Genomic DNA, 24,279 nt, shown 5'->3' on the forward strand with positions numbered 1-24,279 from the left:
GAACAAAACATGAGACTTTCACGAACACGATGGTGTTGTCCGTTCTGCTCTACGACCCCTACACGTGTCTTGGAAGTCATCTGAAGTCGGTACAGCCCATTTGACAACTTCTGTCTGTAGCGTCTGAGCAGTTTGGTGGTCTACACACTAATATGACCCCTCTTTCGAAAGCTGAGACTCTCACGTGCGTGTCAGTTGCCCACAACAAGAGTCGTCTGAAAGTCTCCCGGTACCAGTTGAAACAAATTATGGAATTACAGTATATATGGAGACTGTTTAGTGCCAAAAATAAGGGGTTAAATACCTATCAAAAATGTAGGGGCAGACATTTCCGAATGTGGGCACTATCTGTCGTTCCAAGTAGTGAATCTGTTATTCAAAGTGTTTGTATGGGCTAATAGCAGTAGGGCCAAATAAAATTCTAAATCAAATAGCTAAATTATCCTTGGTATGACCTTCTTAAAATAATTCCATATAACTGAGTAAAAGAGCTAAGAGTTGCTGTCTAATCCATATCTTCTCTGGACACGGCATGCTTTAGATGTGAGTTCCTCACTGAGATCGTTCAAAGCCAGATTGCTAGACATTATAGTCTGAAATCCAGTCCTGTTTGTAGCAGGCCACCTCACCCATATTGATTTTATGTATTTTGCATTTGCTTAGATGTTTCTTTCCTAGTGATCCTATCATTATGCACAGTGTGGAACAGGACAAACAAATCATAATGTGACCCATATTGATGCTGAGTCTTATTTCCACGCAGACAAACTGCCTGTTGAGGAGAGAGATGCGATGCGGATCAGTGGGAATTCTGACACATTTCATAGTCTCCATTGGATGATCTTATCAGATGTTTTTTGGATCAAATAACTTTCTCATTTGTTTTGGTCTGACAGATGAAAATAAATCTGACTCTGCCATAAGCGTGAAATTATTATTAAGAGATATGAGCTCTGCATTATTTTTGCAATTCATTCCAAAGACTGCGCAGCTAGAAAATGTGGTTCCTTGGAAGTTGTGGGTTAGTGAACGTATGTTTTTGGTTTCACAATGGTTGTGGGGACAAAGCCATACGTTTTGTAACTGGTAAAAAGGAATGTTTTTTCAACGTTCTGAGAACAGAAGGGAACATTTCGCCTGTTCTGGGAACGTTTATTTTTAGGTTGCAGGGAGGTTCTGAGAATTTTTTACTCTGGTTCCTTGAATGTTTTCCTGGGAGGTTTTATTAACGCTCTGAGAACAGAAATCCTATGTTATTTTGAGGTTTTTGAATAACTTCCTTTCAAACTTTCAGAAATACTCCTCAGTTTCTTCAGCTGTCTGGGTGGCTGTTCACAGACAATCCCACAGGTGAAGAAGCTGGATGTGGAGGTCCTGGTCTGGCGTGGTTACACATGGTCTGTGGTTGTGAGGCTGGTTGGACATACTGTCAAATTCTCTAAAACGATGTTGGAGGTGGCTTATGGTAGAGAAATGAACATTCAATTCTCTGGCAACAACTCTGGTGGACATTCCTGCAGTCAGCATGCCAATTGCACACTCTCTCAAAGCTTGAGACATCTGTGGCATTGTGTTGTGTGACACAATTGCGCATTTTAGAGTGGCCTTTGTGCAGCTGTGTAATGATCATGCTGTTTAATCAGCTTCTTGATATGCCACACCTGTCAGGCGAATGGATTCTTTTAGAAAAGGATAAATGTTCACTAAAAGGGATGTAAACAAATGTGTTCACAAAATTTGAGAGAAATAAGCTTTTTGTCCGTATGCAATGTTTGCAATGCTTTTTGTCCGTATGCAATGCTAACATGCCATGTTTTTTTATGCATACAAAATAAAAACGGTTAATTTTAGTCTATTCAAACATACCCAATTTCATATGAAACAAGCACTCATTATGATCAGGTGTGGCCAATTAGTGGGCGCGGCCAAAGCACCTGAACATACTTAACAAGATAGAGGATAGAGTTTTGTTAATGCTGAGAACAGAATGTATATGTTTTTAAATAACGTTCTTAAAAAGTTCTCTTCACATTACTAACGTTTTCTTGTGGTTTTTATGGAACGTTTTCGTAACCCTCCCTCTGAAAAATGTGAGAACATGACTTTAAATAGAACCATGATGAAACCTGTAGGAAACGTTACGCTAAAGTACTGAAATTCCCACAGAAGAACATTGTTTCTTAACATTCTTGGAACAATTAGAGAACATGACTTCAGATAGAACCATGGTGAAACGTTATGCTGAAGTACTTAGTTTTTTAACGTTCTCTGAACTATTTGAGAATATTCCCAATGTCAAACCAGTTGGATAATGTTCCTACAGTAGAACATTACCAAAATTGAAATTAAATGTAAACATGTTTGAACTTTTAGGAAACGTTCTGTTAACGTAATGAAATACCAAGAAAATAAAGTTTTGTCAGGTTCCTTAAATGTGCTGAGAATGTTCCAAAGCCAGGCAACAATCCTGTACCTTTCCCAGAAAGTTGTGGGAAGGTTGTATACAAAATAACCATAGAACAACCTGGCCCTCGCCAAGCTTTAAGAAACATATGGTTCTCAGAACATTATGTGCTAGCTGGTTGGGGTCTGTTTTAGGCTCTTGCCCTGAGATGAACCCAAATCATTCAATTTTGACCTGTGTAGTCTTTATAATTTATGCACCCTCTTAAAGCTGTGTGTGATACTCTTAGTTAATCAGGGGTTAGTTATCATGACGATTCATTTCTTCAGAAAATATTTGTGAAATTGTCCTCTGAAAAAGTCTGTCTCAATGGAGCTAATTCTGTGTATTTCTGTAGTATGTCTTTGGATTGTTATCGCACCACTACCCCAGCTACGCTCCATTCTACTGCCTTGGTGTTGACGTTGGCAGGCTTGGCCATGCACTAGTCCTCACAGCTGCCTTTGTTCTAGATGGATGATCCCACACAAAACTATCAGAGCGATCATCTGACGATCAACACTCACATCTTAAATCCATCAGTCTGAGTGATGCCCACCAGCAGCCCAGTGGACAATATGTTCCTTGCTGTCTTCTCTGTGTACATTAAGACAAATAAAGCACAACGGTGCTTCAGAGACAACTCACAAGACTGCTGTAGTAGCTCAAGACTTTACAAGGCTACTGCTAAAACGGTGCCTCGGAGGCACCATAAACTGTGTGGGGATCATTGTGGGATGAACATGGACACGTCTGTAAGCCAATTTAACATACTTCCAATCTTGCATCATTCTCAGGTGAAGAGAGAGGGGTAGTAATGTGCACCAGGGCCCGCCATAGAGAGAGGGCTTGACAAGACTATGGGCCGATGATCTGAACAGCATACCAAGTCCTGGAAATAAAGGAACAAACACCTCAAAGCACAGAAAATTAAAGCTTTTTTTGTGTTGTCTCTCTTTATTCCCTGGTTGTTGCAGCTGTTGCTCATAGTGACCATGGAATGTGGGTCTGCAATTACAGAACAATCCGTGGAAAGTACAGTATGTTGAATGGAGGACAATGACAATAATGGTAACAATGTTGAACAGTGTTTGCGATAACTTAATGTACCTTGAGTATCTACATGTTTTCCATGAGTTAATGGGACAACCCTTCATGAAACTATGATGAGTATTGAATAAAAACAGAATAAATATTTTACTTTAAGAGTCAGATGAGAAATACATTTTGATAGGGTTCGTGCACTTTCACATAGACCTAATCAAGCAAAATGTTGTAGTGAAGGCCAGAGAAATATTTGCGAAATATTCACAAAATATTCAGCTCTGGGTCTTGTTACCTGCCAGATCGACGTACACTGAGGAAAACATTTCATCTTAATTTGATAGATCATTGAGATGCAACCTGATTAACCCTGTGACGAATCCTCACCGTGGTGTTATCTCTCAATTATGTGTGTGAGCCACAGCCTCTCCCAGTTAGAGATGAGGAGTTTATGACAGAGACATGGCCTCAATCTGAGGTGCCGTTTAATGAAGGCATCAAGTGATCCTTCAGCTCTGATGTAGGGCCATGCCTGTGCTATTGTTATAATGTATAATTATCTCTGTGTGTCTCATATAGATACAGTGTAATGAGAGCTCTGGTATAATGATGATTATATAGGTGTAGCGTCATCCGTGACGATAGGTGAAGGGGGCCTGAAGACTAGTAAGAAACCAGCGACCTAAGCAGGGCTAGTGTGGTTCTGCCTATATGACAGTGTTAGAAGTGAATGCAGGATGTGTACTGTATTCTATTCTTTCACTCACTGTACATTGATTAAACATTTGGGTTAATGAAATGTTAGTTGACCACAAACATGCTCATCATTGAAATTACGTTTTTTGATCAGTTCACTTCACGTATCCCATTGATAACTGTCTAAGATCCTCTCTCTTCTGACTGAATTGTCATCATGTGTTCCCATCTGCTCCTCAGGTTTGGACCTCCGTTCCTGATGAGGGAGGACCGCTCCATCTCCTGGGACCAGTTGCAGCAGAGCATCCTCAGCAAGCTCTACTACCTGATGATCAACGGAGCACAGGCCCAGGTACAACACTGGAATCCCATAGCTGACACACAGCTAATGGCTCAGTGACTCTCCAACCCTAACCTCTAACCCTGGGCTAGTGTGTTTTCTGCCTGTCATATCTCTCTATGCCTTGTCTTCTAGTACAGTATGGGCTACCTCTTGAGTATAAAAAAAACACCTAACTAAAACTACATTACGGTATGTTCATATACAGTCAGATTCGAAATTATTGACCCCCTTGATAAAGATGAGCAAAAATTACAGTATAAAATAAATAATTCAAATACTGAGCTATATTGTATGCTACATTTTTTATGATATTATTTTATACTAATACAATTGCTTTTAAACAAAATATTTTGTCTAACAAGTAATATATTTTTTCTCAAAAAGTTAGGCGTCAAAATTATTGACACCCCTGTTTTTAATACTTTCAATTCCTCACCTTGCGAGGATAACGGCACTGAGCCTTTTATGAGTTGGAGAACACATTGGGAGGGATCTTAGACCATTCCTCCATACATAATTCATTTGGATCCTTAATAACCCTTGTCTGCGCTTATGGACTGCCCTCTTGAATTTAAACCACAGGTTTTCAATGGGTTTCGAGTCTGGAGACTGAGATGGCCATTACAAAATATTGATTTTGTGGCCAATTCATTTCTTTGTGGATTTTGATGTGTGCTTGGGGTTATTGTCTTGCTGGAAGATCCAAACCAAGTGGCTTGTTTGCACTGTCTCCACCTTTGTTGGGGCAACCACAGAACATTGGACAAACATGTAATGATACAAATGCAGACAAAACAGTCTGCTTAGATGCTGTATGACCTCTGATTGCGGTTCAGCGCAGCATAGCATGATGTTAATCATGTCACCAAACAGCTTTCCAGTTAGTGTCTGACTCTGTCAGGCGGCTGCATGGCCACCAGACTGCATGTCTGTCTGTCTGTCTGTCTGTCTGTCTGTCTGTCTGTCTGTCTGTCTGTCTGTCTGTCTGTCTGTCTGTCTGTCTGTCTGTCTGTCTGTCTGTCTGTCTGTCTGTCTGTCTGTCTGTCTGTCTGTCTGTCTGTCTGTCTGTCTGTCTGTCTGTCTGTTTGCTAAAGGCTCCTGATGCAGGCGGCTGCATGGCCACCAGACTGTCTGTCTGTCTGTCTGTCTGTCTGTCTGTCTGTCTGTCTGTCTGTCTGTCTGTCTGTCTGTCTGTCTGTCTGTCTGTCTGTCTGTCTGTCTGTCTGTCTGTCTGTCTGTCTGTCTGTCTGTCTGTCTGTCTGTCTGTCTGTCTGTTTGCTAAAGGCTCCTGATGTTTTAGGGAGAGAAAGAAATGACAGGTTAGCATTCCGTGAAGAGAGAAGGAGAGACAGAGATGCCATGAAGGAAGAGTGAGAGTGTTAAACTCTCAGTAATTCTCTGTATTGGATTTATCCTGTCCTTTTTTAAACCTCCAGCTGGCTATTTAATTAAAGTCTAGCTTAAAAAATCAGTGTAAGGAGCCTACCTCAGCCAAGAGAGAGACACTCCAAATGGATGTTTTGACAAAAAAAAATACAATTCTCTAGAGCTTGAAAGGACAGATATGCGTCAACCTGCGTTTATGGCAGCAATCACTTACTTTCAAAAGTGGATTTTCTACACTTATCTAATTTTAGACCAAAGCAATGGAGTCCAATAGCAGCAGAGTGGCAGTAAGCCAGTCAGTCTGCATCATTGGATCCTGATGTTGCCTCTCAGTTGCCTGACATCTCAGTCAGCATGGAGCTGCTCACTAGGGTAGACAGGGTGACATGCTACGTATGCTACGCTAACCATTCAGATGACATGGTGCTGGTGACTGTGTATAATTAGAGAATAACAGCACCCCTCCTTGAGCAGGCTGTGGCTCAGACTCACAGCTGTAATTCATGACACTACATGATGTCCTCACAGTGACACACTCTGTGAGGATGGGGAACTGATGAGATTTAATTGAAGATGCAATACGGGAGATGAGGAGATTTGTAAATGTGGAATGGAGAATGGATATTTGTCACACAGAGACAGACCATGTTACACAGTCACAGACAGATGATGTTATGGTAATATGTGAGGGATTAAGCAGAAATCCGTCAGTGCTTAGATTGTAATGGGAAAGCATTAGAACATTATTCTCACGTGTAAATACTGTTGCTATCTACCAAATCATAATGTTCTCTTAACACAAGCAGTAATTAACCCAGGTAGATTTAAGACAGAAAGAAACTGAAAGCAATGATTTTCTCTTGGAATGCGTGTGCTACTATAACAATTCTAGTGTCTAATTCAGTATTGTTTGGTCTCCTCTTGCCTCATGCAGTGTTCTGTCTGAGACAGGTAAAAGCTCAGAGGTGTAGTGTTGTGTGGTGTTGAGTTTTAGCTGTGTTTTTCTTCCTATCTACCCAGCAGTCATTTGACAGGGTATGACATTACTCAGAGCCAGACCAAACCTAGGTGCTTATTTGTTCATTTTCCCTCTCACTTACTCATACCTTCTCACACACCTGTCACACACGCACATACACATACACCTGTCACACACACCTGAGCTGAGCCTCTTTCTGCTTCACACACACCAGTGCTTTTCACACATTCTTAGACTGCAGCCTGCAGTGGGTGGGATGCACACACACACGGGTATATACTGTATCTGTGTGTGGCATGGGTGGTCTTTGCATGTAGACACAAGTCTATTATGCTAAGCAGAAAACAGGGCTTAAACAAAGTGGCTAAGTACTAGATGAGAGGAAAACTAATTTCAGGTCCACTTTTGTCATCTTTCGTTTCAAACTTTTGACAGGTAATTCACTTTGAAGACTTTGGGAAGGTTGAGGTATTCTCAGTGAAGGCGTTCACAAAAAAAACATCTCAGAGACGGCATGGAAAGCTGCCAGAGGGTAATGCGATAAACACTAGGACCTCAAATATGTAGCTGCTTTACACATGCATTTATAGAGGACAGTATGACCCAGTGGGAATCCATTCTTCTTCCATTTTAAACCATTCTGGCATTTCAGTTGGAGCAGTCATAAGAGCACTTAATGTGTTCTGTGTTCGCTATCTCAGGTTGAGAACAAATATAGAAGAACCCTCTTCAAGACTCTCTGGGGTATTTAGACAAACTGCAGGCCTCACAGATTCCTTTATGAGGTCTGGTTATTCCCCCGACGTCCTAGAATTTAGATCTAGTATCTTTATTCTAGGTTATCCCATGACAGGTCGGTGTCGAGCTGTATGCCCACACGGCATCCTAATGTACAGTCCCATAGCAGCTTTCTACATATAATTCATTTTTTATCATTTCAATTTTGTTCATAATATAATGTCAATCCAAATGCATCAAGAGGAGTAGTGGATCCCCCTTTTGGCAATCCATTTAAGGACATCCATTTAAGGACATCCACTTAAGGACATCCATTTAAGGACATCCATTTAAGGACATCCACTTAAGGACATCCATTTAAGGACATCCACTTAAGGACATCCATTTTCCCGTTCCCTTAAGTTTTATTAGTCATATGCACAGGATACACATGGTGTATAGCGTCCAATAAAATGCTTACTTGAAGGTTCCTTCTGGACAATACAACAACAATAAGAAATAATAAAAGATAACAATAAGAACAAAAAGTAATTGGCTCAGGAAAATAGAATAAACATTTTAGCATAAGTATAATACAGGAAAGCACAATTTATAGTCCAATATTTATATATGTATCAGAGAAAGGGGGGATTAGGGGGGAAGTGTTGAAATTGTGTAGTATAGCAATAGTAAATGAGAGTCTGGTAGCAGCAATTGGGATGTGTGTGTGTGTGTGTGTGTGTGTGTGTGTGTGTGTGTGTGTGTGTGTGTGTGTGTGTGTGTGTGTGTGTGTGTGTGTGAGGTTAAGAAGCGCGGTTTGGCGGGTCATGTTTCGGAGGATGCATGACTCGACCTTCGACTCCCCAGCCCGTTGGGGAGTTTCAGCAATGAGACAAGATCGAAATTTGGGAGAAAAAGGAGTAAAAAATAGAAACTGTCTCTGAGCCTCTTGGTGTCAGACCTTATGCTTTGATACCGTCTGACGGACGGTAAGGGAGTGAACAGCTCATGTCTGGGGTGTGTGGGATCCTTGACAATGCTGCTGGACTTCCTCAGGCACCGTTTCAAGTAAATGTCCTGTATGGGTGGGAACACGGCCCTTCAGACCACCAGCAACAGTACAATATCTGAAAATGTGGGACAGTTAAACAGGTGGCATGAGTTTGTAAACCTTCTGACCACCCCTGAAAGTCAGAATAACCATGTTCCACATCATCATGGTGATGTGCCAAGTGGTGATGTCCCACACTTTGCTTCTTTAAAACTTGACTGTTGACATGCAAAATATTCTGGGACTGTATTAACAGTGGACTAATGAAAATAATAACAAAATATTGTTTTTGAGTGAATTTTTTATTTTAAGTGTTAAACAAACCCTGAGAGGGCTGTTAGACAGATGGGAGCTGCCCCCATCAGGATGCCTGGAGAAACCGCAACCATCCCATTATTATCCTGCTATAATAATGGAAAGGTTTAGTCGATCTTATATGATTTACGCCTAATGAATTTCAAAGCCATGCTATTATGTTATTAACTGATTAATTTACTTTAGTTTGTTTCTGACATGGAAAGTCAACATTTTCACACTCGTAGCAACAGCCATCGTAGAAATAGGAAATACCTTGCACATCTTTGCAATATTTACAGTATTTTCAGGACTGTAGTGTTTCAATCCTTTCAGGGCGAGTCGGTTCAGTGTTCTCCTACTTACATAATGCCTTCACCACCTTTTTTTTGGTTTTCTCCTCTTCACAAGAATCAGTGTTGTTGTTTATCCTGGAATCTGGCCAGCAACTCACAGGAATTCATTTGAAGGAGAGGAAATCAATTTCATTTTCTGCAAAGCACTCCAGAAAATCCAATCCCAGCAGGTCTCTGAGTAATATAAACATATTTTTTCTTCTCTTCTCGATTTTTCAGATGCAATCAAAACAAGCATAAGGAGGGTGATTATCTTTGGGATTATTGGGTGTTTCACATCAAAATTAACCTGTGAAACTTTGGAACTAGACAAAAAATATATACTTTTATTGATTGTGTTCCTGGTAGTACCTCCAAACTAGAACAGTTCTCAGTAAACAGTCTCTCCTGTATATCTCGCAGAGATGAGGCGAAAACTAACACAAATCTTAATGATGATTCATTTGGAAAGACCCACCCTTTCCTAGCGTCCTCCAAGTTTGGTGCAGGGCCCCAAGCCTATCAAAAAGATTCAGAGGCTTAGGCCAGGAAAAATGTGGTTTGGAACTTTTAACTCTCCAATGTATTGATTTGAATGCTTGGCTGCTCATCTTCTCTCTGGTGGCAGTATTTCAAATGGACCCATTAGAAGTTGGTTATTTTCTCTATTTTTCTGTCTAAGCCATACAACTTTTTAGTAATCTCTTTTTGTGTTTTCTCAGGCCAATTAAATCAAATCAAATGTTATTTGTCACATGTGCCGAATACAACAGGTGTAATGCTTATTTACAAGACCTTACCCAACAATGCACTTTTAAGAAAAATAAGTGTTACGTAAAAAATAGAGCAGCAGTAAAATAACAGTAGCGAGGCTATATACAGGGGGTACCGGTACAAAGTCAATGTGTGGGGGCACAGGATAGTCGAGGTAATTGAGGTAATATGTACATGTAGGTAGAGTTAAAGTAACTATGCATAGATATAAACAGAGAGTAAATAAACAGAGAGTAGCAGCAGCGTAAAAGGGGGGAGAGACAATGCAAATAGTCTGGGTAGCCATTTGATTAGCTGTTCAGGAGTCTTATGGCTTAGGGTAGAAGCTGTTAAGAAGCCTTTTGGACCTAGACTTGCCGTGCGGTTATGACCGTAACAAACAGTGCCAATTCAAAGGATGTTATTGCTGGGGGATGTTGCCTTTACAAACCATTATTCAACCTCCACATCTGATGATAGGGCACTTTTTACTGACTACAAACCTTGATCTGTGCTGTGCAGACAGGATTCAAATTAGGATTCAAAGAACTGTGCTATCCATCACCATATGCAAGTCCACCAAGACCAGTGGGATCCCTGATTATACTGTACACTCATAGTTGTACATTACTCTAGTCCCTGCTCCTAACTCCAGTGGCAATGCCAATATTGATTCATTCAATAATCATCATTTTTCACCTGTGGTCGTCTTGCAGAATGCCAGAGTGCTGTTTAAGATCCGTGTGGTGGGAGGATCAGCGTCCTACAGCTACCTCTCCCCCCAGGATGGACGGCCGCTCTACCACCCAGCAGTGAACAGGTGAGACAGACAGCCTCTGCAGGCCACATACTGTAGCTAGCTAAGCGTCTGCAGGTCAGACAGTTAGGTAGTGAGATAGGTAAGGACGCGAACAGGTGGTTCATCAAGCTAAAGTGAAGCAGTAGAGGTGTTCAAGCAAGTCTTCTAAGCATTTCAAGAGTAATGTGTCAAAACCACAGTTTCTTCTCTCTATATTTTGTATTGGTAGTTCTTTACTGAGAGGCAGACCATATGGTGTAGTGGATTATGTAATGCACATTTCTTACAGCAGTGAAATATGCAGCCATTTTGTAAGGTTCTTTTTCAGGAGAGTGTGTCTAATGGTTTACAAACTGTGGAAGCTAATTGCCATTTTAAAGGGCACTTTATCAAGGCAGAATTCCTCCAGTTGCTTTGAAATGTCCATTCATCCATTTGAATGGTTGCTGGGGGGCGTGGTGCTTTTGAAGTGCATGTGTGCACAGTATTCAGAACACTTCTATTTGATGATGGTGCTACAAGACCCATTAATGTATTGATATTTCAGTAATACTACTAAATTGCTGCACGAGTGCCCCTCAAAGGTTTATGGGATTTTTTTTTAACCTTCAACAACACCATCAGTAAAAGCATTTAGCATTTCAATCAATAGCTTTCCCTTACTTTGGAAAATAAAGCGATAGGAAGGAAAATTCTTCTTCCAGCATATAGGTTGTCTGCTACCATACTGTGCTCCTTTGACCAGTATAGATGCATTTATTCTGTTGCTATTTTGTGGGTGTCCATAGCCAGCCTTCATCACGTTCAGGGCTGTGTAGAGTCATAATAGTAGCTGTGATGGTGGTAAATAAAAGCAGCTATAGCCTGTGGAGAGATACATGTACTGTCTCTACAGATCTGAAATCTCCAGGGCTCATACTGAGAGGCACCCCATAGCCATGAAGATCACTGTGTAATGAAATTCTGTTTGAAGTGTTCGCTTGAAGAGTTCAGCTGGCTTTGATTGACTCTCAGCCCAGAATATAATGTAGTTTACCTGAGGGACCCCCAGAGCACAAGATTTATACAAACAGTCATAGACATTGTGATAGTGAACTTACTATTCTACTCTCTGCCAAGAAAACTGTAGACAATCTTGCCAAATGCTCTGAGAGATATTTCTGAATTCATATACTGTATATTTGAGTCGTTTTGAGACTGGATGGATCTCTCGAGGCCATTATAAAAGCACAACTGTCACAGAAGACTTGAGTCAAGAAAACACGCTTCATTGTAGTAGAGACTGAAAAATTAATTGTTTCTCTGTATTGTCCCCATTCCACCTCTTCTTCTACTGCTCATGAATAACTAGCATTAAGGAAAATCCCCAATGAATCTGTCACAAATTGTTTAAAATCCCACCTACCATTTAAATCCTATTTGTAACTGACCCAATTAGTGGAGCTGGGTTTCTGGTGGGGCTCTGTCACACCAAGAATAGCCTCATTCATTGCTTCAGCTGTTAGGGTTTGGTAAGGCACATAAAACTCGACTTTTACATTAAATCAATCTGAATCATAACATGCTTTAGGAAAGTAAAGGGAAAGGACCCCCAACATGATGATATTCAATGCTGTCCGGGTTTCAAGGGGCCTACAGTAACGTTAACACAGACTCTGAATGAAAAGCTAATGTTTAACTACTTTCTTGACCTGATGAAGATCCAACTCGGATCAAAACGTCATCTTTATTGTGCGTCTGATTAAATCACCATGGGAGAATACCAGAGTTGCGGTCATTCCTTTTTTCTTCAACGACTTTCTTACCATCGATTGTGCTTTAAATATATGTTGTTGTGTGAATAGTTTGTGGATATTCTGTATATTCAGCCTCTGAAAACGCACTTCTGAAAGCACTATCTAGAAATCCATGATCTGCTACTTTTTTTGAATCCCAGCATGTGGTTGATCTTTAATTGTAAGGTCATGCTGACACCTAGTGGCTGTACAGATTCTATAAATACATGCTGCTGCACAAAGGCCCTCTCTGAAAAGGTCTCTATGCCGCATTTCCAATGAGGATTTACCCTGGTGTTTTACCCAAAAGGCTCAGACTTTTCTGTTTCCATCTACGTGGGCTGGCACCTATGTCTCACGAGGCCATGGCTCTGCTCTGACTTGGAGCCATGGCAAAGCCCTGGGTACTTTTCAGCTGGCATTTACATGATGGATAATTCTGAACTTTAACACCTTCTCGCAAAACTACAGTATTCTTGAATGATGCAGAGCTTGATGATTCTGCTCGCCATAAGTATTTAGTGCCACACTCCTAATGGAAACACAATAACGCTAGAGTTTACATCAGGGGCTCCCAAACTGGTTTGGCCCGTGACCCCATTTTGATATAAAAAAATACGTGACAACACCATTGTAAAAAAAAAGTGATGAAATCAACAGCCAATGTTTACTTTTTTAGTTGGGGCTATGACAATCTATTACAAATCAGTCTGATAATACTTTTGACAGTAATCATTTTCTATGATCTTCTGTACAGAAAATAACAATCATTGATGATGTTCTTTTTCCCTGATTTAGTGCCTGATCTTGTCCACTCTGTTCTAATAAGGCTTGTGGGCATTGTAGAGGGAAACAGACACACATGTGTTCCTGAGAGTCTTATCTTTCAGTGATGGGGTCATAATATTTTGTATCTTAAACCTTTCAAAGGATAGAGCCACATTTGTAGGAAGAAAACAGAAACCTGTCTGTTTATTACAACCACATCTAGCGGCTAACGGAGGTTACTGACATAACCCCAGTTCTATGAAACAAGCATTATTTTTTTCCAGAGTTTCTCTTGTGACCCCATTTTCAAATCTGGGGGCCCCACATGGGGTTGCGACCCCTAGTTTGGGAAACGCTGGCCTACATTAACATAAAACACTGGTGGCCCACTGGTGAGGAGGGTAAGACTCAATGGAAAAGCACCATAACAAAATGTACATACCACCAAAATAATAGGTGGACAGTGTGCGAAGGGGATTATGGTGAAGTTTTACCTCGCTAATTTGATGACCTTTGACCCTTTTGTTCCCAGAGCTCTTAATCTCTGTGGCTCAGGAGGACCGCCCCATGTGAAGCTCATCATCGAGTGGGAACACAGAATCAAAGACTGGTCAGTCAATCTCAGTGACAGTCTATAACTTTCTAGCCCTGAATTATTGTAGACCAACTGTAATCATAAAACAGTATGTATGCTGCTGCACATGCCTTATTTTATTCATGCCTGGCAGCCTCTTTCTCTCTCTGTGTGCATGTTCCCAACTCTGTCTGTTTGTCTGCGTGCGTGTGTGTGTGGTCGGTCTCCTGCAGCCTGTTTGGGAACATCCAGGAGGAGGTGGTGAAGGATGCTGAGAGTGTGAGAGGCCAGCATCAGCAGCACGTCCAGCAGCACAGTTGTACCCTGGACGAGTGCTTTCAGCTCTACACTAAAGAGGAACAGGTACATTATCTCCTCCTACAGGCAGGCAACAACCACTGCTGAGTACAATCTGTTGTCTCACTATAGATTACAAGGGTGTCAAACCCATTCCACGGAGGGCCTTGTGTCTGCTGGTTTTAGTTTTTTCCTTTCAATTAAGCCCTAGACAACTAAGTGAGTTGAGTCCCTTACTAATTAGTGATTTTAATTCATAAATCAAGTCCAAGGGAGGAGCGTAAACCCGCAGACTCTCGGTCCTCCGTGGAATGAGTTTGACGTGTCATAGAACCTTATGTACCGAACCCACTGACTGAATGACTGACAAGGAGCAAGGAAATCCTTCCTACCTGTGATTTTCATTATATACTGTATTTTGTTTATAGGGGAGACTTCCTCTAGTTTGAAACAGTCCTTTAAGGGAAATTCATCCGAATTACTAATTCATGAATTTTATGCTATCTTAAAAATAAGATGCACATTTGTTATTTGGGTGAACAATCCCTTTAAGGACATCATTATGGAATCCATAATGCTTCTTACTGACTACCTAGTGTTATAAGATGCAATGTCAACAGTAACAAGGATGTGAATGCTGTGGTATGATGCCAAGAACAAAATTTGCCTTCAGTCAAATCAGTCAAGATGACCTGAGGTGGAATTAATCTTGCCAATCGGGCTCTTATTTTCCTATCCATGGAGTGTTGATATTCTATTAGAGCCTGGGGTGCCAGAGCAGCGAACAGTTTTGACTGGGCTGAGCGGGAACTGTGCTTCCGCAGAGGTAGGGGGGCCAGCAGGCCAGAGGTGGATGAACGCAGTGCCCTTGTTTGGGTGTAGGGCCTGATCAGAGCCTGAAGGTACGGAGGTGCCGTTCCCCTCACAGCTCCGTAGGCAAGCACCATGGTCTTGTAGCAGATGCGAGCTTCAACTGGAAGCCAGTGGAGTGTGCGGAGGAGCGGGGTGACGTGAGAGAACTTGGGAAGGTTGAACACCAGACGGGCTGCGGCGTTCTGGATGAGTTGTAGGGGTTTAATGGCACAGGCAGGGAGCCCCGCCAACAGGGAGTTGCAGTAATCCAGACGGGAGATGACAAGTGCCTGGATTAGGACCTGCCCCGCTTCCTGTGTAAGGCAGGGTCGTACTCTGCGAATGTTACATTTACATTTACATTTAAGTCGCATAGCATGAACCTACAGGATCGGGTCACCGCCTTGATGTTAGCGGAGAATGACAGGGTGTTGTCCAGGGTCCAACGACACCGCTGGTCCTGCTCACACTGCCCTACCCTGTGCTTTGACCTCTTTCTCCCCTCTCTCTCCAGATGAAATCTCGCGTCTTGTGACGGCCGGCCGCCCAACAACCTGCCCACTTGACCCTATCCCCTCCTCTCTTCTCCAGACCATTTCCGGAGACCTTCTCCCCTTCTTCACCTCGCTCATCAACTCATCCTTGACCGCTGGCTACGTCCCTTCCGTCTTCAAGAGAGCGAGAGTTGCACCCCTTCGGAAAAAACCTACACTCGATCCCTCCGATGTCAACAACTACAGACCAGTATCCCTTCTTTCTTTTCTCTCCAAAACTCTTGAACGTGCCGTCCTTGGCCAGCTCTCCTGCTATCTCTCTCAGAATGACCTTCTTGATCCTAATCAGTCAGGTTTCAAGACTGGGCATTCAACTGAGACTGCTCTTCTCTGTGTCACGGAGGCTCTCCGCACTGCTAAAGCTAACTCTCTCTCCTCTGCTCTCATCCTTCTAGACCTATCTGCTGCCTTTGATACTGTGAACCATCAGATCCTCCTCTCCACCCTCTCCGAGTTGGGCATCTCCGGCGCGGCCCACGCTTGGATTGCGTCCTACCTGACAGGTCGCTCCTACCAGGTGGCGTGGCGAGAATCTGTCTCCGCACCATGCGCTCTCACCACTGGTGTCCCCCAGGGCTCTGTTCTAGGCCCTCTCCTATTCTCGCTATACACCAAGTCACTTGGCTCTGTCATATCCTCACATGGTCTCTCCTATCATTGCTATGCAGACGACACACAATTAATCTTCTCCTTTCCCCCTTCTGATAACCAGGCGGCGAATCGCATCTCTGCATGTCTGTCAGACATATCAGTGTGGATGACGGATCACCAGCTCAAGCTGAACCTCGGCAAGACGGAGCTGCTCTTCCTCCCGGGGAAGGACTGCCCGTTCCATGATCTCGCCATCACGGTTGACAACTCCCTTGACAACTCCCTGGATAAGAGCGTCTGCTAAATGACTTAAATGTAAATGTAAATGTAACATTCGCAGAGTACGACCCTGCCTCACACAGGAAGCGGCGCAGGTCCTAATCCAGGCACTTGTCATCTCCCATCTGGATTACTGCAACTCACTGTTGGCTGGGCTCCCTGCCTGTGCCATTAAACCCCTACAACTCATCCAGAACGCCGCAGCCCGTCTGGTGTTCAACCTTCCCAAGTTCTCTCACGTCACCCCGCTCCTCCGCTCTCTCCACTGGCTTCCTGTTGAAGCTCGCATCCGCTACAAGACCATGGTGCTTGCCTACGGAGCTGTGAGGGGAACGGCACCTCCGTACCTTCAGGCTCTGATCAGGCCCTACACCCAAACAAGGGCACTGCGTTCATCCACCTCTGGCCTGCTCGCCTCCCTACCTCTGAGGAAGCACAGTTCCCGCTCAGCCCAGTCAAAACTGTTCGCTGCTCTGGCACCCCAATGGTGGAACAACCTCCCTCACGACTCCAGGACAGCGGAGTCAATCACCACCTTCCGGAGACACCTGAAACCCCACCTCTTTAAGGAATACCTAGGATAGGATAAAGTAATCCTTCTAACCCCCCCTTAAAAGATTTAGATGCACTATTGTAAAGTGGTTGTTCCACTGGATATCATAAGGTGAATCCACCAATTTGTAAGTCGCTCTGGATAAGAGCGTCTGCTAAATGACTTAAATGTAAATGTAATGTAAATGTAATTAGTATTTGGAAGCATTGCCTTTAAATTGTTTAACTTGGGTCAAATGTTTCGGGTGGCCTTCCACAAGCTTCCCACAATAAGTTGGGTGAATTTTGGCCCATTCCTCCTGACAGAGCTGGTGTAACTGAGTCAGGTTTGTAGGCCTCCTTGCTCGCAAACGCTTTTTCAGTTCTGCCCAACAAATTTTCTATGAGATTGAGGTCAGGGCTTTATGATGGCCACTCCAATACCTTGACTTTGTTGTCCTTAAGCCATTTTGCCACAACTTTGGAAGTATGCTTGGGGTCATTGTCCATTTGGAAGACCCATTAGTGACCAAGCTTTAACTTCCTGACTGATGTCTTGAGATGTTGCTTCAATATATCCACATAATTTTCCTTCCTCATAATGCCATCTATTCTGTGAAGTGCACCAGTCCCTCCTGCAGCAAAGCATCCCCAAAACATGATTCTGCCAAGCCCGTGCTTCACGGTTGGGATGGTGTTCTTCAGCTTGCAAGCCTCCCCCTTTTTCCTCCAAACATACCGTAACGATGGTCATTATGGCCAAACAGTTCTATTTTTGTTTCATCAGACCAGAGGACATTTCTCTAAAAAGTAAGATTTTTGTCCCCATGTGCGGTTGCAAACCATAGTCTGGCTTTTTTATGGTGGTTTTGGAGCAGTGGCTTCTTCCTTGCTGAGCGGCCTTTCAGGTTCGGTCGATATAGGACTCGTTTTACTGTGGATATAGATACTTTTGTACCTGTTTCCTCCAGCGTCTTCAGAAGGTCCTTTGCTGTTGTTCTAGGATTGATTTGCACTTTTCGCACCGAAGTACATTCATCTCTAGGAGACAGAATGCGTCTCCTTACTGAGCGGTATGACGGCTGCGTGGTCCCATGGTGTTTATACTTGCGTACTATTGTTTGTACAGATGAACGTGGTACCTTCAGGCATTTGGAAATTGCTCCCAATAATGAACCAGACTTGTGGAGGTGTACAATTTTTTTTCTGAGGTCTTGGCTGATTTCTTTTGATTTTCCCATGATGTCAAGCAAAGAGGCACTGAGTTTGAAGGTAGGCCTTGAAATACATCCACAGGTACACCTCCAATTGACTCAAATGATGTCAATTAGCCTATCAGAAGCTTCTAAAGCAATGACATAATTTTCTGGAATTTTCCAAGCTGTTTAAAGGCACAGTCAACTTAGTCTATGTAAACTTCTGACCCACTGGAATTGTGATACAGTGAATTATAAGTGAAATAATCTGTCTGTAAACAATTGTTGGAAAAATTACTTGTGTCATGTACAAAGTAGATGTCCTAACCGACTTGCCAAAACTATAGTTTGTTAACAAGAAATTTGTGGAGTGGTTGAAAAATGAGTTTTAAAGACTCCAAACTAAGTGTATGTAAACTTCTGACTTCAACTGTACATGTAGGTAGAGTCATTAAAGTGACTATGCATAGATAATAACAGAATAGCAGGATGTTCAGGAGTCTTATGGCTTGGGGGTAGATGCTGTTTAGAAGCCTCTTGGACCTAGACTTGGAGCTCCGGTACTGCTTGCCGTGCGGTAGCAGAGAGAACAGTCTATGACTAGGGTGGCTTTTTAGGGCCTTCCTCTGACACCGCCTGGTATAGAGGTCCTGGATGGCAGGAAGCTTGGCCCCGGTGATGTACTAGGCCATACGCACTACCCTCTGTAGTGTCTTGCGGTCGGAGGCCGAGCAGTTGATATACCATGCAGTGATGCAACCCGTCAGGATGCTCTCGATGGTGCAGCTGTAGAACCTTTTGAGGATCTGAGGACCCATGCCAAATCTTTTCAGTCTCCTGGGGGGGGAGTAGGTTTTGTCGTGCCCTCTTCACGACTGTCTTGGTGTGCTTGGACCATGTTAGTTAGGTAATAGAGGTGTACGGGAACTTCAAAGCCTGTAATTTGGTTTATGTAATACACTTATGAAGTTGACATGTGCGATAGATGTCCAGAACATGTCCTCCTCAAGAGCCTTCTCTTAGTTTCTTCCTGAGCATTGTTTGAGTCCTATGTCGGCTTCTGATAGGAGTGAATAATTTCCCATTGCCATTCATGAGGCAAATGACTAAGCTTTCTTTAGCTCCATTCGTGACCAGATTAGTATCCTCGACTGAACATGAAGGTTATTGGATACAGCTGCCTCCATCTCCTTCCTCCACTCTTCTTCATGCACACTAATCAGAGGGATTAGAGTGCAAGAGGCGGTCGCCCCAGCAACAGGTTGTGAAAGTGACTGATAAATTAGGCTTCACATACTGTTCTGATGAAACAGACACGGTCTCATGCACAGAGCTACCACTGAAGACCACCGCGACCTGCATCAGACCACATTTCATGTCTAAAACATTATCCACCAGCTTCAAACTGCTGGAAAAACAATATTTTTGGTTATTGAAAATATATTTCACAGCGATTTAGATGGTACAATGATTCCCTACACTATTCAGTGCTTGCTTTCTCACATAAACTGAAATTGAGCGAACAGTGTACAATTTTTGCAACCAGGAAATTAGCGATTTTCGCTAGATAACACAGCCACAAAGTCAGAGCAGCTGCCGCTCCGGAGGGAGAAATCAATAGGAAAAGCACACAGCCAATCACAAGACTGGCGGGTAAGTAATACTGTGAAACATTATCATTCCACAATTAGCGTCAGATATATTATGGACATTTTCTGAAATTACAATACAAAAATGTAAAACAATCCAATGTAGCACCTTTAGAGTGTGTTATGAAATGATTTCAGTGGGTTGATTGAGGGACAAGATTTCATATTTTTTTATATGGATGAATACTCTGTCTTTCTCGCCCTCTCTCTGTTTCTCTGTCTCTGTCTCTCTCTCTCTCTCTCTCTCTCTCTCTCTCTCTCTCTCTCTCTCTCTCTCTCTCTCTCTCTCTCTCTCTCTCTCTCTCTCTCTCTCTGCCAGCTGGCCCCAGACGATGCATGGAAATGTCCCTACTGTAAGCAGCTGCAGCAGGGCATGGTGAAGATGAGCCTGTGGACGCTGCCTGACATCCTCATCCTCCACCTCAAGCGCTTCCGGCAGGTGGGCGAGCGCCGCAACAAGCTGGCCACGCTGGTGCGCTTCCCCCTGGACGGCCTAGACATGGCTCCCCATGTGGTGAAGAGGAGTCAGAGCACCCGGCTGCCCCCCCACGGTCCTCTGCCCCCCCACGGTCCTCTGCCCCCCCACGGTCCTCTGCTCCCTGGCCCCCAGTACCCAGCCTGGAAACCGCCCTGCCCACCTGACGTGGCCCCTCCAGACTTCCTATATGACCTCTATGCTGTGTGTAACCACCACGGAGGCATGCACGGGGGACATTACACAGGTTTGTATGGAGGGACTGTCTGGCTGTCATATTCACATCCTGTAAATGTTCGATGAAATATCAATCTCATTGAAAGTGGTCTTAGTCAGCAAGGTGTGTTGAAGTGAGATCCAGTCCAAAAATGTGTTTGATGATGATGATAATAAAGATATGGTGGTGGTTTGTTCAGTATGTATGGAAGTACACATTGTTGTGCATGTCTGAACAGGTGTCTGTGTCTCTGCAGCGTTCTGCAGGAACTCATTGGATGCCCAGTGGTATGGGTATGATGACAGCAGTGCAGAGCCAGTCACAGAGGGGGAGGTGTGCACACGGGGAGCCTACATCCTCTTCTACCAAAGACGCAACACCATCCCTCCATGGTCAGCCAGCTCCTCTCTCAGAGGTGAGCCGTGTTGACAAGTCCTTTAATTAAGCCACAGTCTGCAATATGTCCTGCAGTTCTATTGTGTCATTTCAATAGATGATATATACCAATTGGTTCTGGAAGAATACTGACCTTTAGAGGTCTTCAGTTGAAAGTAAGTCCATGTAATGGAAATAAGGCTTCTGAAATCCATTATTGGTGAAATGATGGCTTTCATCACCCAATAATGAATGGCACTTCAATGACAGTATCCAGACATTTATCGAATTTAAAGCATTAATGTTGAAATCAAAAGAGTATATGATTGGCAGTGTGTAATAACCTTGTCCATCATAGGATTGAGGTACAGTAAAGGCGTCTGCATACTAGGTTTGGTTTGCTCCTAGCAGAACTCGGATAGGCAAAGTGAACGTCTGTGCATTGCATACTCCCTTAAAAGACTTTCGCTTGAAAAACGAGAAAAAAGCTGCAATAGCGGCAATTGTCCCTCTTGAGATGCTGTAGCCAGTATACACTTCCTCAAAATAGTCAGAATTAATCTAAGATAACTCAAGAAATCTGTCATTCATTTTGACGTTTTTTCAGAGGAGATCTTAGTCGTGCATTTTTACATCTAACTAAGATGTTTGGTGCACTATTTCACAATGAAAAAGTTTATTGAAGAATCCCTACTGTTGACCAATCTCCGACAAAGGGATATAGACTTTCAAACTAACAACAACTAACAAAATGTTGTCATAATATATGCACAAACTCTTCCGAAATGTTTCGGCTGGGAAGCATGTGGACGCCTACTGTCCCCCTCTAGGAAAAAGAGACAGGTTTGTATGTATTAGCTGTGTTGAGTCCAGTAGAAGGCACTTTGCTCTGTATAACAGTGTTCCTCTATTTCTGCAGGCTCCACCAGCTCCTCCACGTCAGACCACTGGCTGATCCGTCTGATGCGGGACTGTAAGAGGGACAGCCTGTTCTCTGGGGGGTCCACCTCTGGCCCTCCTGGCCCCACACCAACCCCCGAATCCCCAGAGCTCCCTGTGTTCGAGGACGAGCCTCTCAAAACAGAGACAGGTGAGTAGCCCATTTGGACACCATTTCCCCAGTCTGTCTCTAAATAAATTAAAACACTATGGTTCGCTGTGTCTGATTGGTCTGAAGTTCTGGTTGTTACTCAAAGAGGATTATCTCTTTGAGATAATTACATCATTAAAAAGCAGATGATTATGTAGATAAGTCAATCAATGAACCATTATAAAATAGGAGGAATATGAGGAAAAATCCTAACTGTGTTTGTTTTTCTTCTGGGTCCAGATGGGTTTGAGAATAAGCCATTTGTCCGAGGCACTCAGGGCAGGAGCGTGAGTATGAGGTCACCCACTAAGACCAAGGACACCCTGAGCAAAGTGCTGCCCCTGCGCTGGTCCTTTGGTTCCAAGGACCGCCCCAAACCCTCCTCCCCCAGGCGAGGGGAGCTGGTGGAGTACCTGGAGTCAGGGCGCAGGCCGCGGTGCACCAAGGACCCCATCATCACCCTAGTGGCCACCCCGCCCCAGGGCGGGCACAGGGACCTGGGCAGCTCCCCCAGTGGGAGCAGCCTGAGCTGCATGGACAGGTCCAACTCTGAGGCCTGCGACTCCCCAAGAGTACCAGAGGGCCAGAGCAGGCCTGCCGTAGAGAGGAGCTCCAGCCTGGGGCTCAGTATTATCACTAAAGCCAGGGATGACAGCTCACTGGGCCGGAGGTCCTCCAAGAGGTTCAGGCAGGACCAAGGCAGGACCCTGGACCCTCACCCCCATAGATGCTCCACTGATGGGGTCCACATCAGCCACAGTGCCCCCCCAAGTAGGGACTCCACACTGAAGAGGCCCAAGGCCCAAGCAGGGCTGACCTCCAGGGTAGGGGTGCTGCAGGCTGGTCTACAGCCTGAGGAGAGGAAGGGGATGAGGGGTCAGGAAGTAAGGAGCCACGACAGCCTCTTGTCCTTTTTCAAATCAGGCTTCCTGAAGAAAGACGCTCAGAGTACACCTAGCAAGGGGGAGGAGGTCCGGGCCAATGGCCACGGACGAGCCAGCAAGGTGGCAAACGATAGTTCGTCTAAACTCTCCCTCTCCAATGGGACCCTGAACGGCGTAGCGCTGGAGGAAAAGAGGGCCAACGGCACCCCTAGAAGTGACTGCCGTCACAGCAAAGGGCAGCTTGTCAACGGGAGGACAGGGAGTAACAGCTCTGCTGCGGACATCAAGCGTGCCCACAGCTCCAGTAACATCCAGACCAAATTGGACTTGACCCTGCGCAGGTGTGCCTCTCTGCAGAGGAATGGGCAGGTAGCTCCCCCGGCCCCCCGCAGCAGCCTGGCCACAGACAAGCCCAGCTATGCCACCCTGCAGCGGGCACGCTACAGCACCACCTCCCTGGGCAGGCAGCAGAGACCCGTCCCCGAGTCCTGCTTCTGACTCCCTCCGCACCGCTAGGCTAACTGGCGCTGCCACAGCAGTAGAGTTATCTGGCGTGTGTATCTCTTTATTTAGAGTTTGTGCCAATGCTACTGCCAGGGTTAGCATGTTAGTGTGAGCTGCTAGAGCAGAGGAATAATCACGGTGTTACTATAAGACAGGTTGTTAGGGGAGGCTTTGCCAACAGCTGAGATCAGTAATGGAGTGCGTAACAGTTAACTGTCTGTCATAGTCTTCTGTTTAATGTAAGTGCCTCTGTGACAGTTCAGAATGATTGTTTGTTGAACACTGGAACCACGCTATTGATTGACACACATCACATCCAGACGGTCACCAGGTCTCTGTAGTATAGCCAGCAGAGCTGTTGTTTCTGAAGGGCATCATGTACCCTCTGTTAACACTGATGTTTATTGACGTATTGTCTTTGTGTGTAAGTGAATCTATGCAGACTGTGTACAATGGAGAGGTATAACTGCTGTATTGTGATCATATTTATTCCACAGACATGTCAAGCATCTTTCTTGGTTTTATGCTGTCCTTGATTTTCTATTGATGTAACCATGGAGGAATAGCCTGCACAAAAGGATTCAATTAAATGATTGTCTGTCTGTGCTTCCACTGTAAACTGTTTGATGGGACCTCATACACTTATGTTATTGCTAATATTCATCATGTATCATCCACTGTCAGTGGCAACTGAAAGAAACAAGTACTGTAATAACCTGGTTGTTACACACCTGTTACTGACTACTGTACTGTAACGATGGTGCGTGATTGGAGGAGAAGTAAGGGTAGAGGAATGAAATGGCGATTTATGTTCGTAACTAACATGAT

General features: G+C 43.9%; 1 protein-coding gene across 1 annotated transcript in view; it reads left to right on the forward strand.

Annotated features, from left to right (window-relative positions):
* The window catches only part of LOC106601383 (ubiquitin carboxyl-terminal hydrolase 43), a 79,812-nt gene extending 55,759 nt beyond the window's left edge, over window positions 1–24,053 (forward strand). The window contains exons 8-15 of the mRNA XM_082973118.1: window positions 4,424–4,535; window positions 10,758–10,861; window positions 13,916–13,993; window positions 14,191–14,320; window positions 20,226–20,628; window positions 20,855–21,013; window positions 21,893–22,063; window positions 22,304–24,053. Coding sequence (XP_082829244.1) covers window positions 4,424–4,535; window positions 10,758–10,861; window positions 13,916–13,993; window positions 14,191–14,320; window positions 20,226–20,628; window positions 20,855–21,013; window positions 21,893–22,063; window positions 22,304–23,445 — 2,299 coding nt within the window. The 3' untranslated portion in view covers window positions 23,446–24,053. The remainder of the gene's footprint in view (window positions 1–4,423; window positions 4,536–10,757; window positions 10,862–13,915; window positions 13,994–14,190; window positions 14,321–20,225; window positions 20,629–20,854; window positions 21,014–21,892; window positions 22,064–22,303) is intronic.
* The last annotated feature ends 226 nt before the right edge of the window (window positions 24,054–24,279 follow it).

The sequence above is a fragment of the Salmo salar genome, chromosome 03 (genome assembly GCF_965601325.2).
Source record: "Salmo salar chromosome 03, fSalSal1, whole genome shotgun sequence".
Classification (NCBI taxonomy): domain Eukaryota; kingdom Metazoa; phylum Chordata; class Actinopteri; order Salmoniformes; family Salmonidae; genus Salmo; species Salmo salar.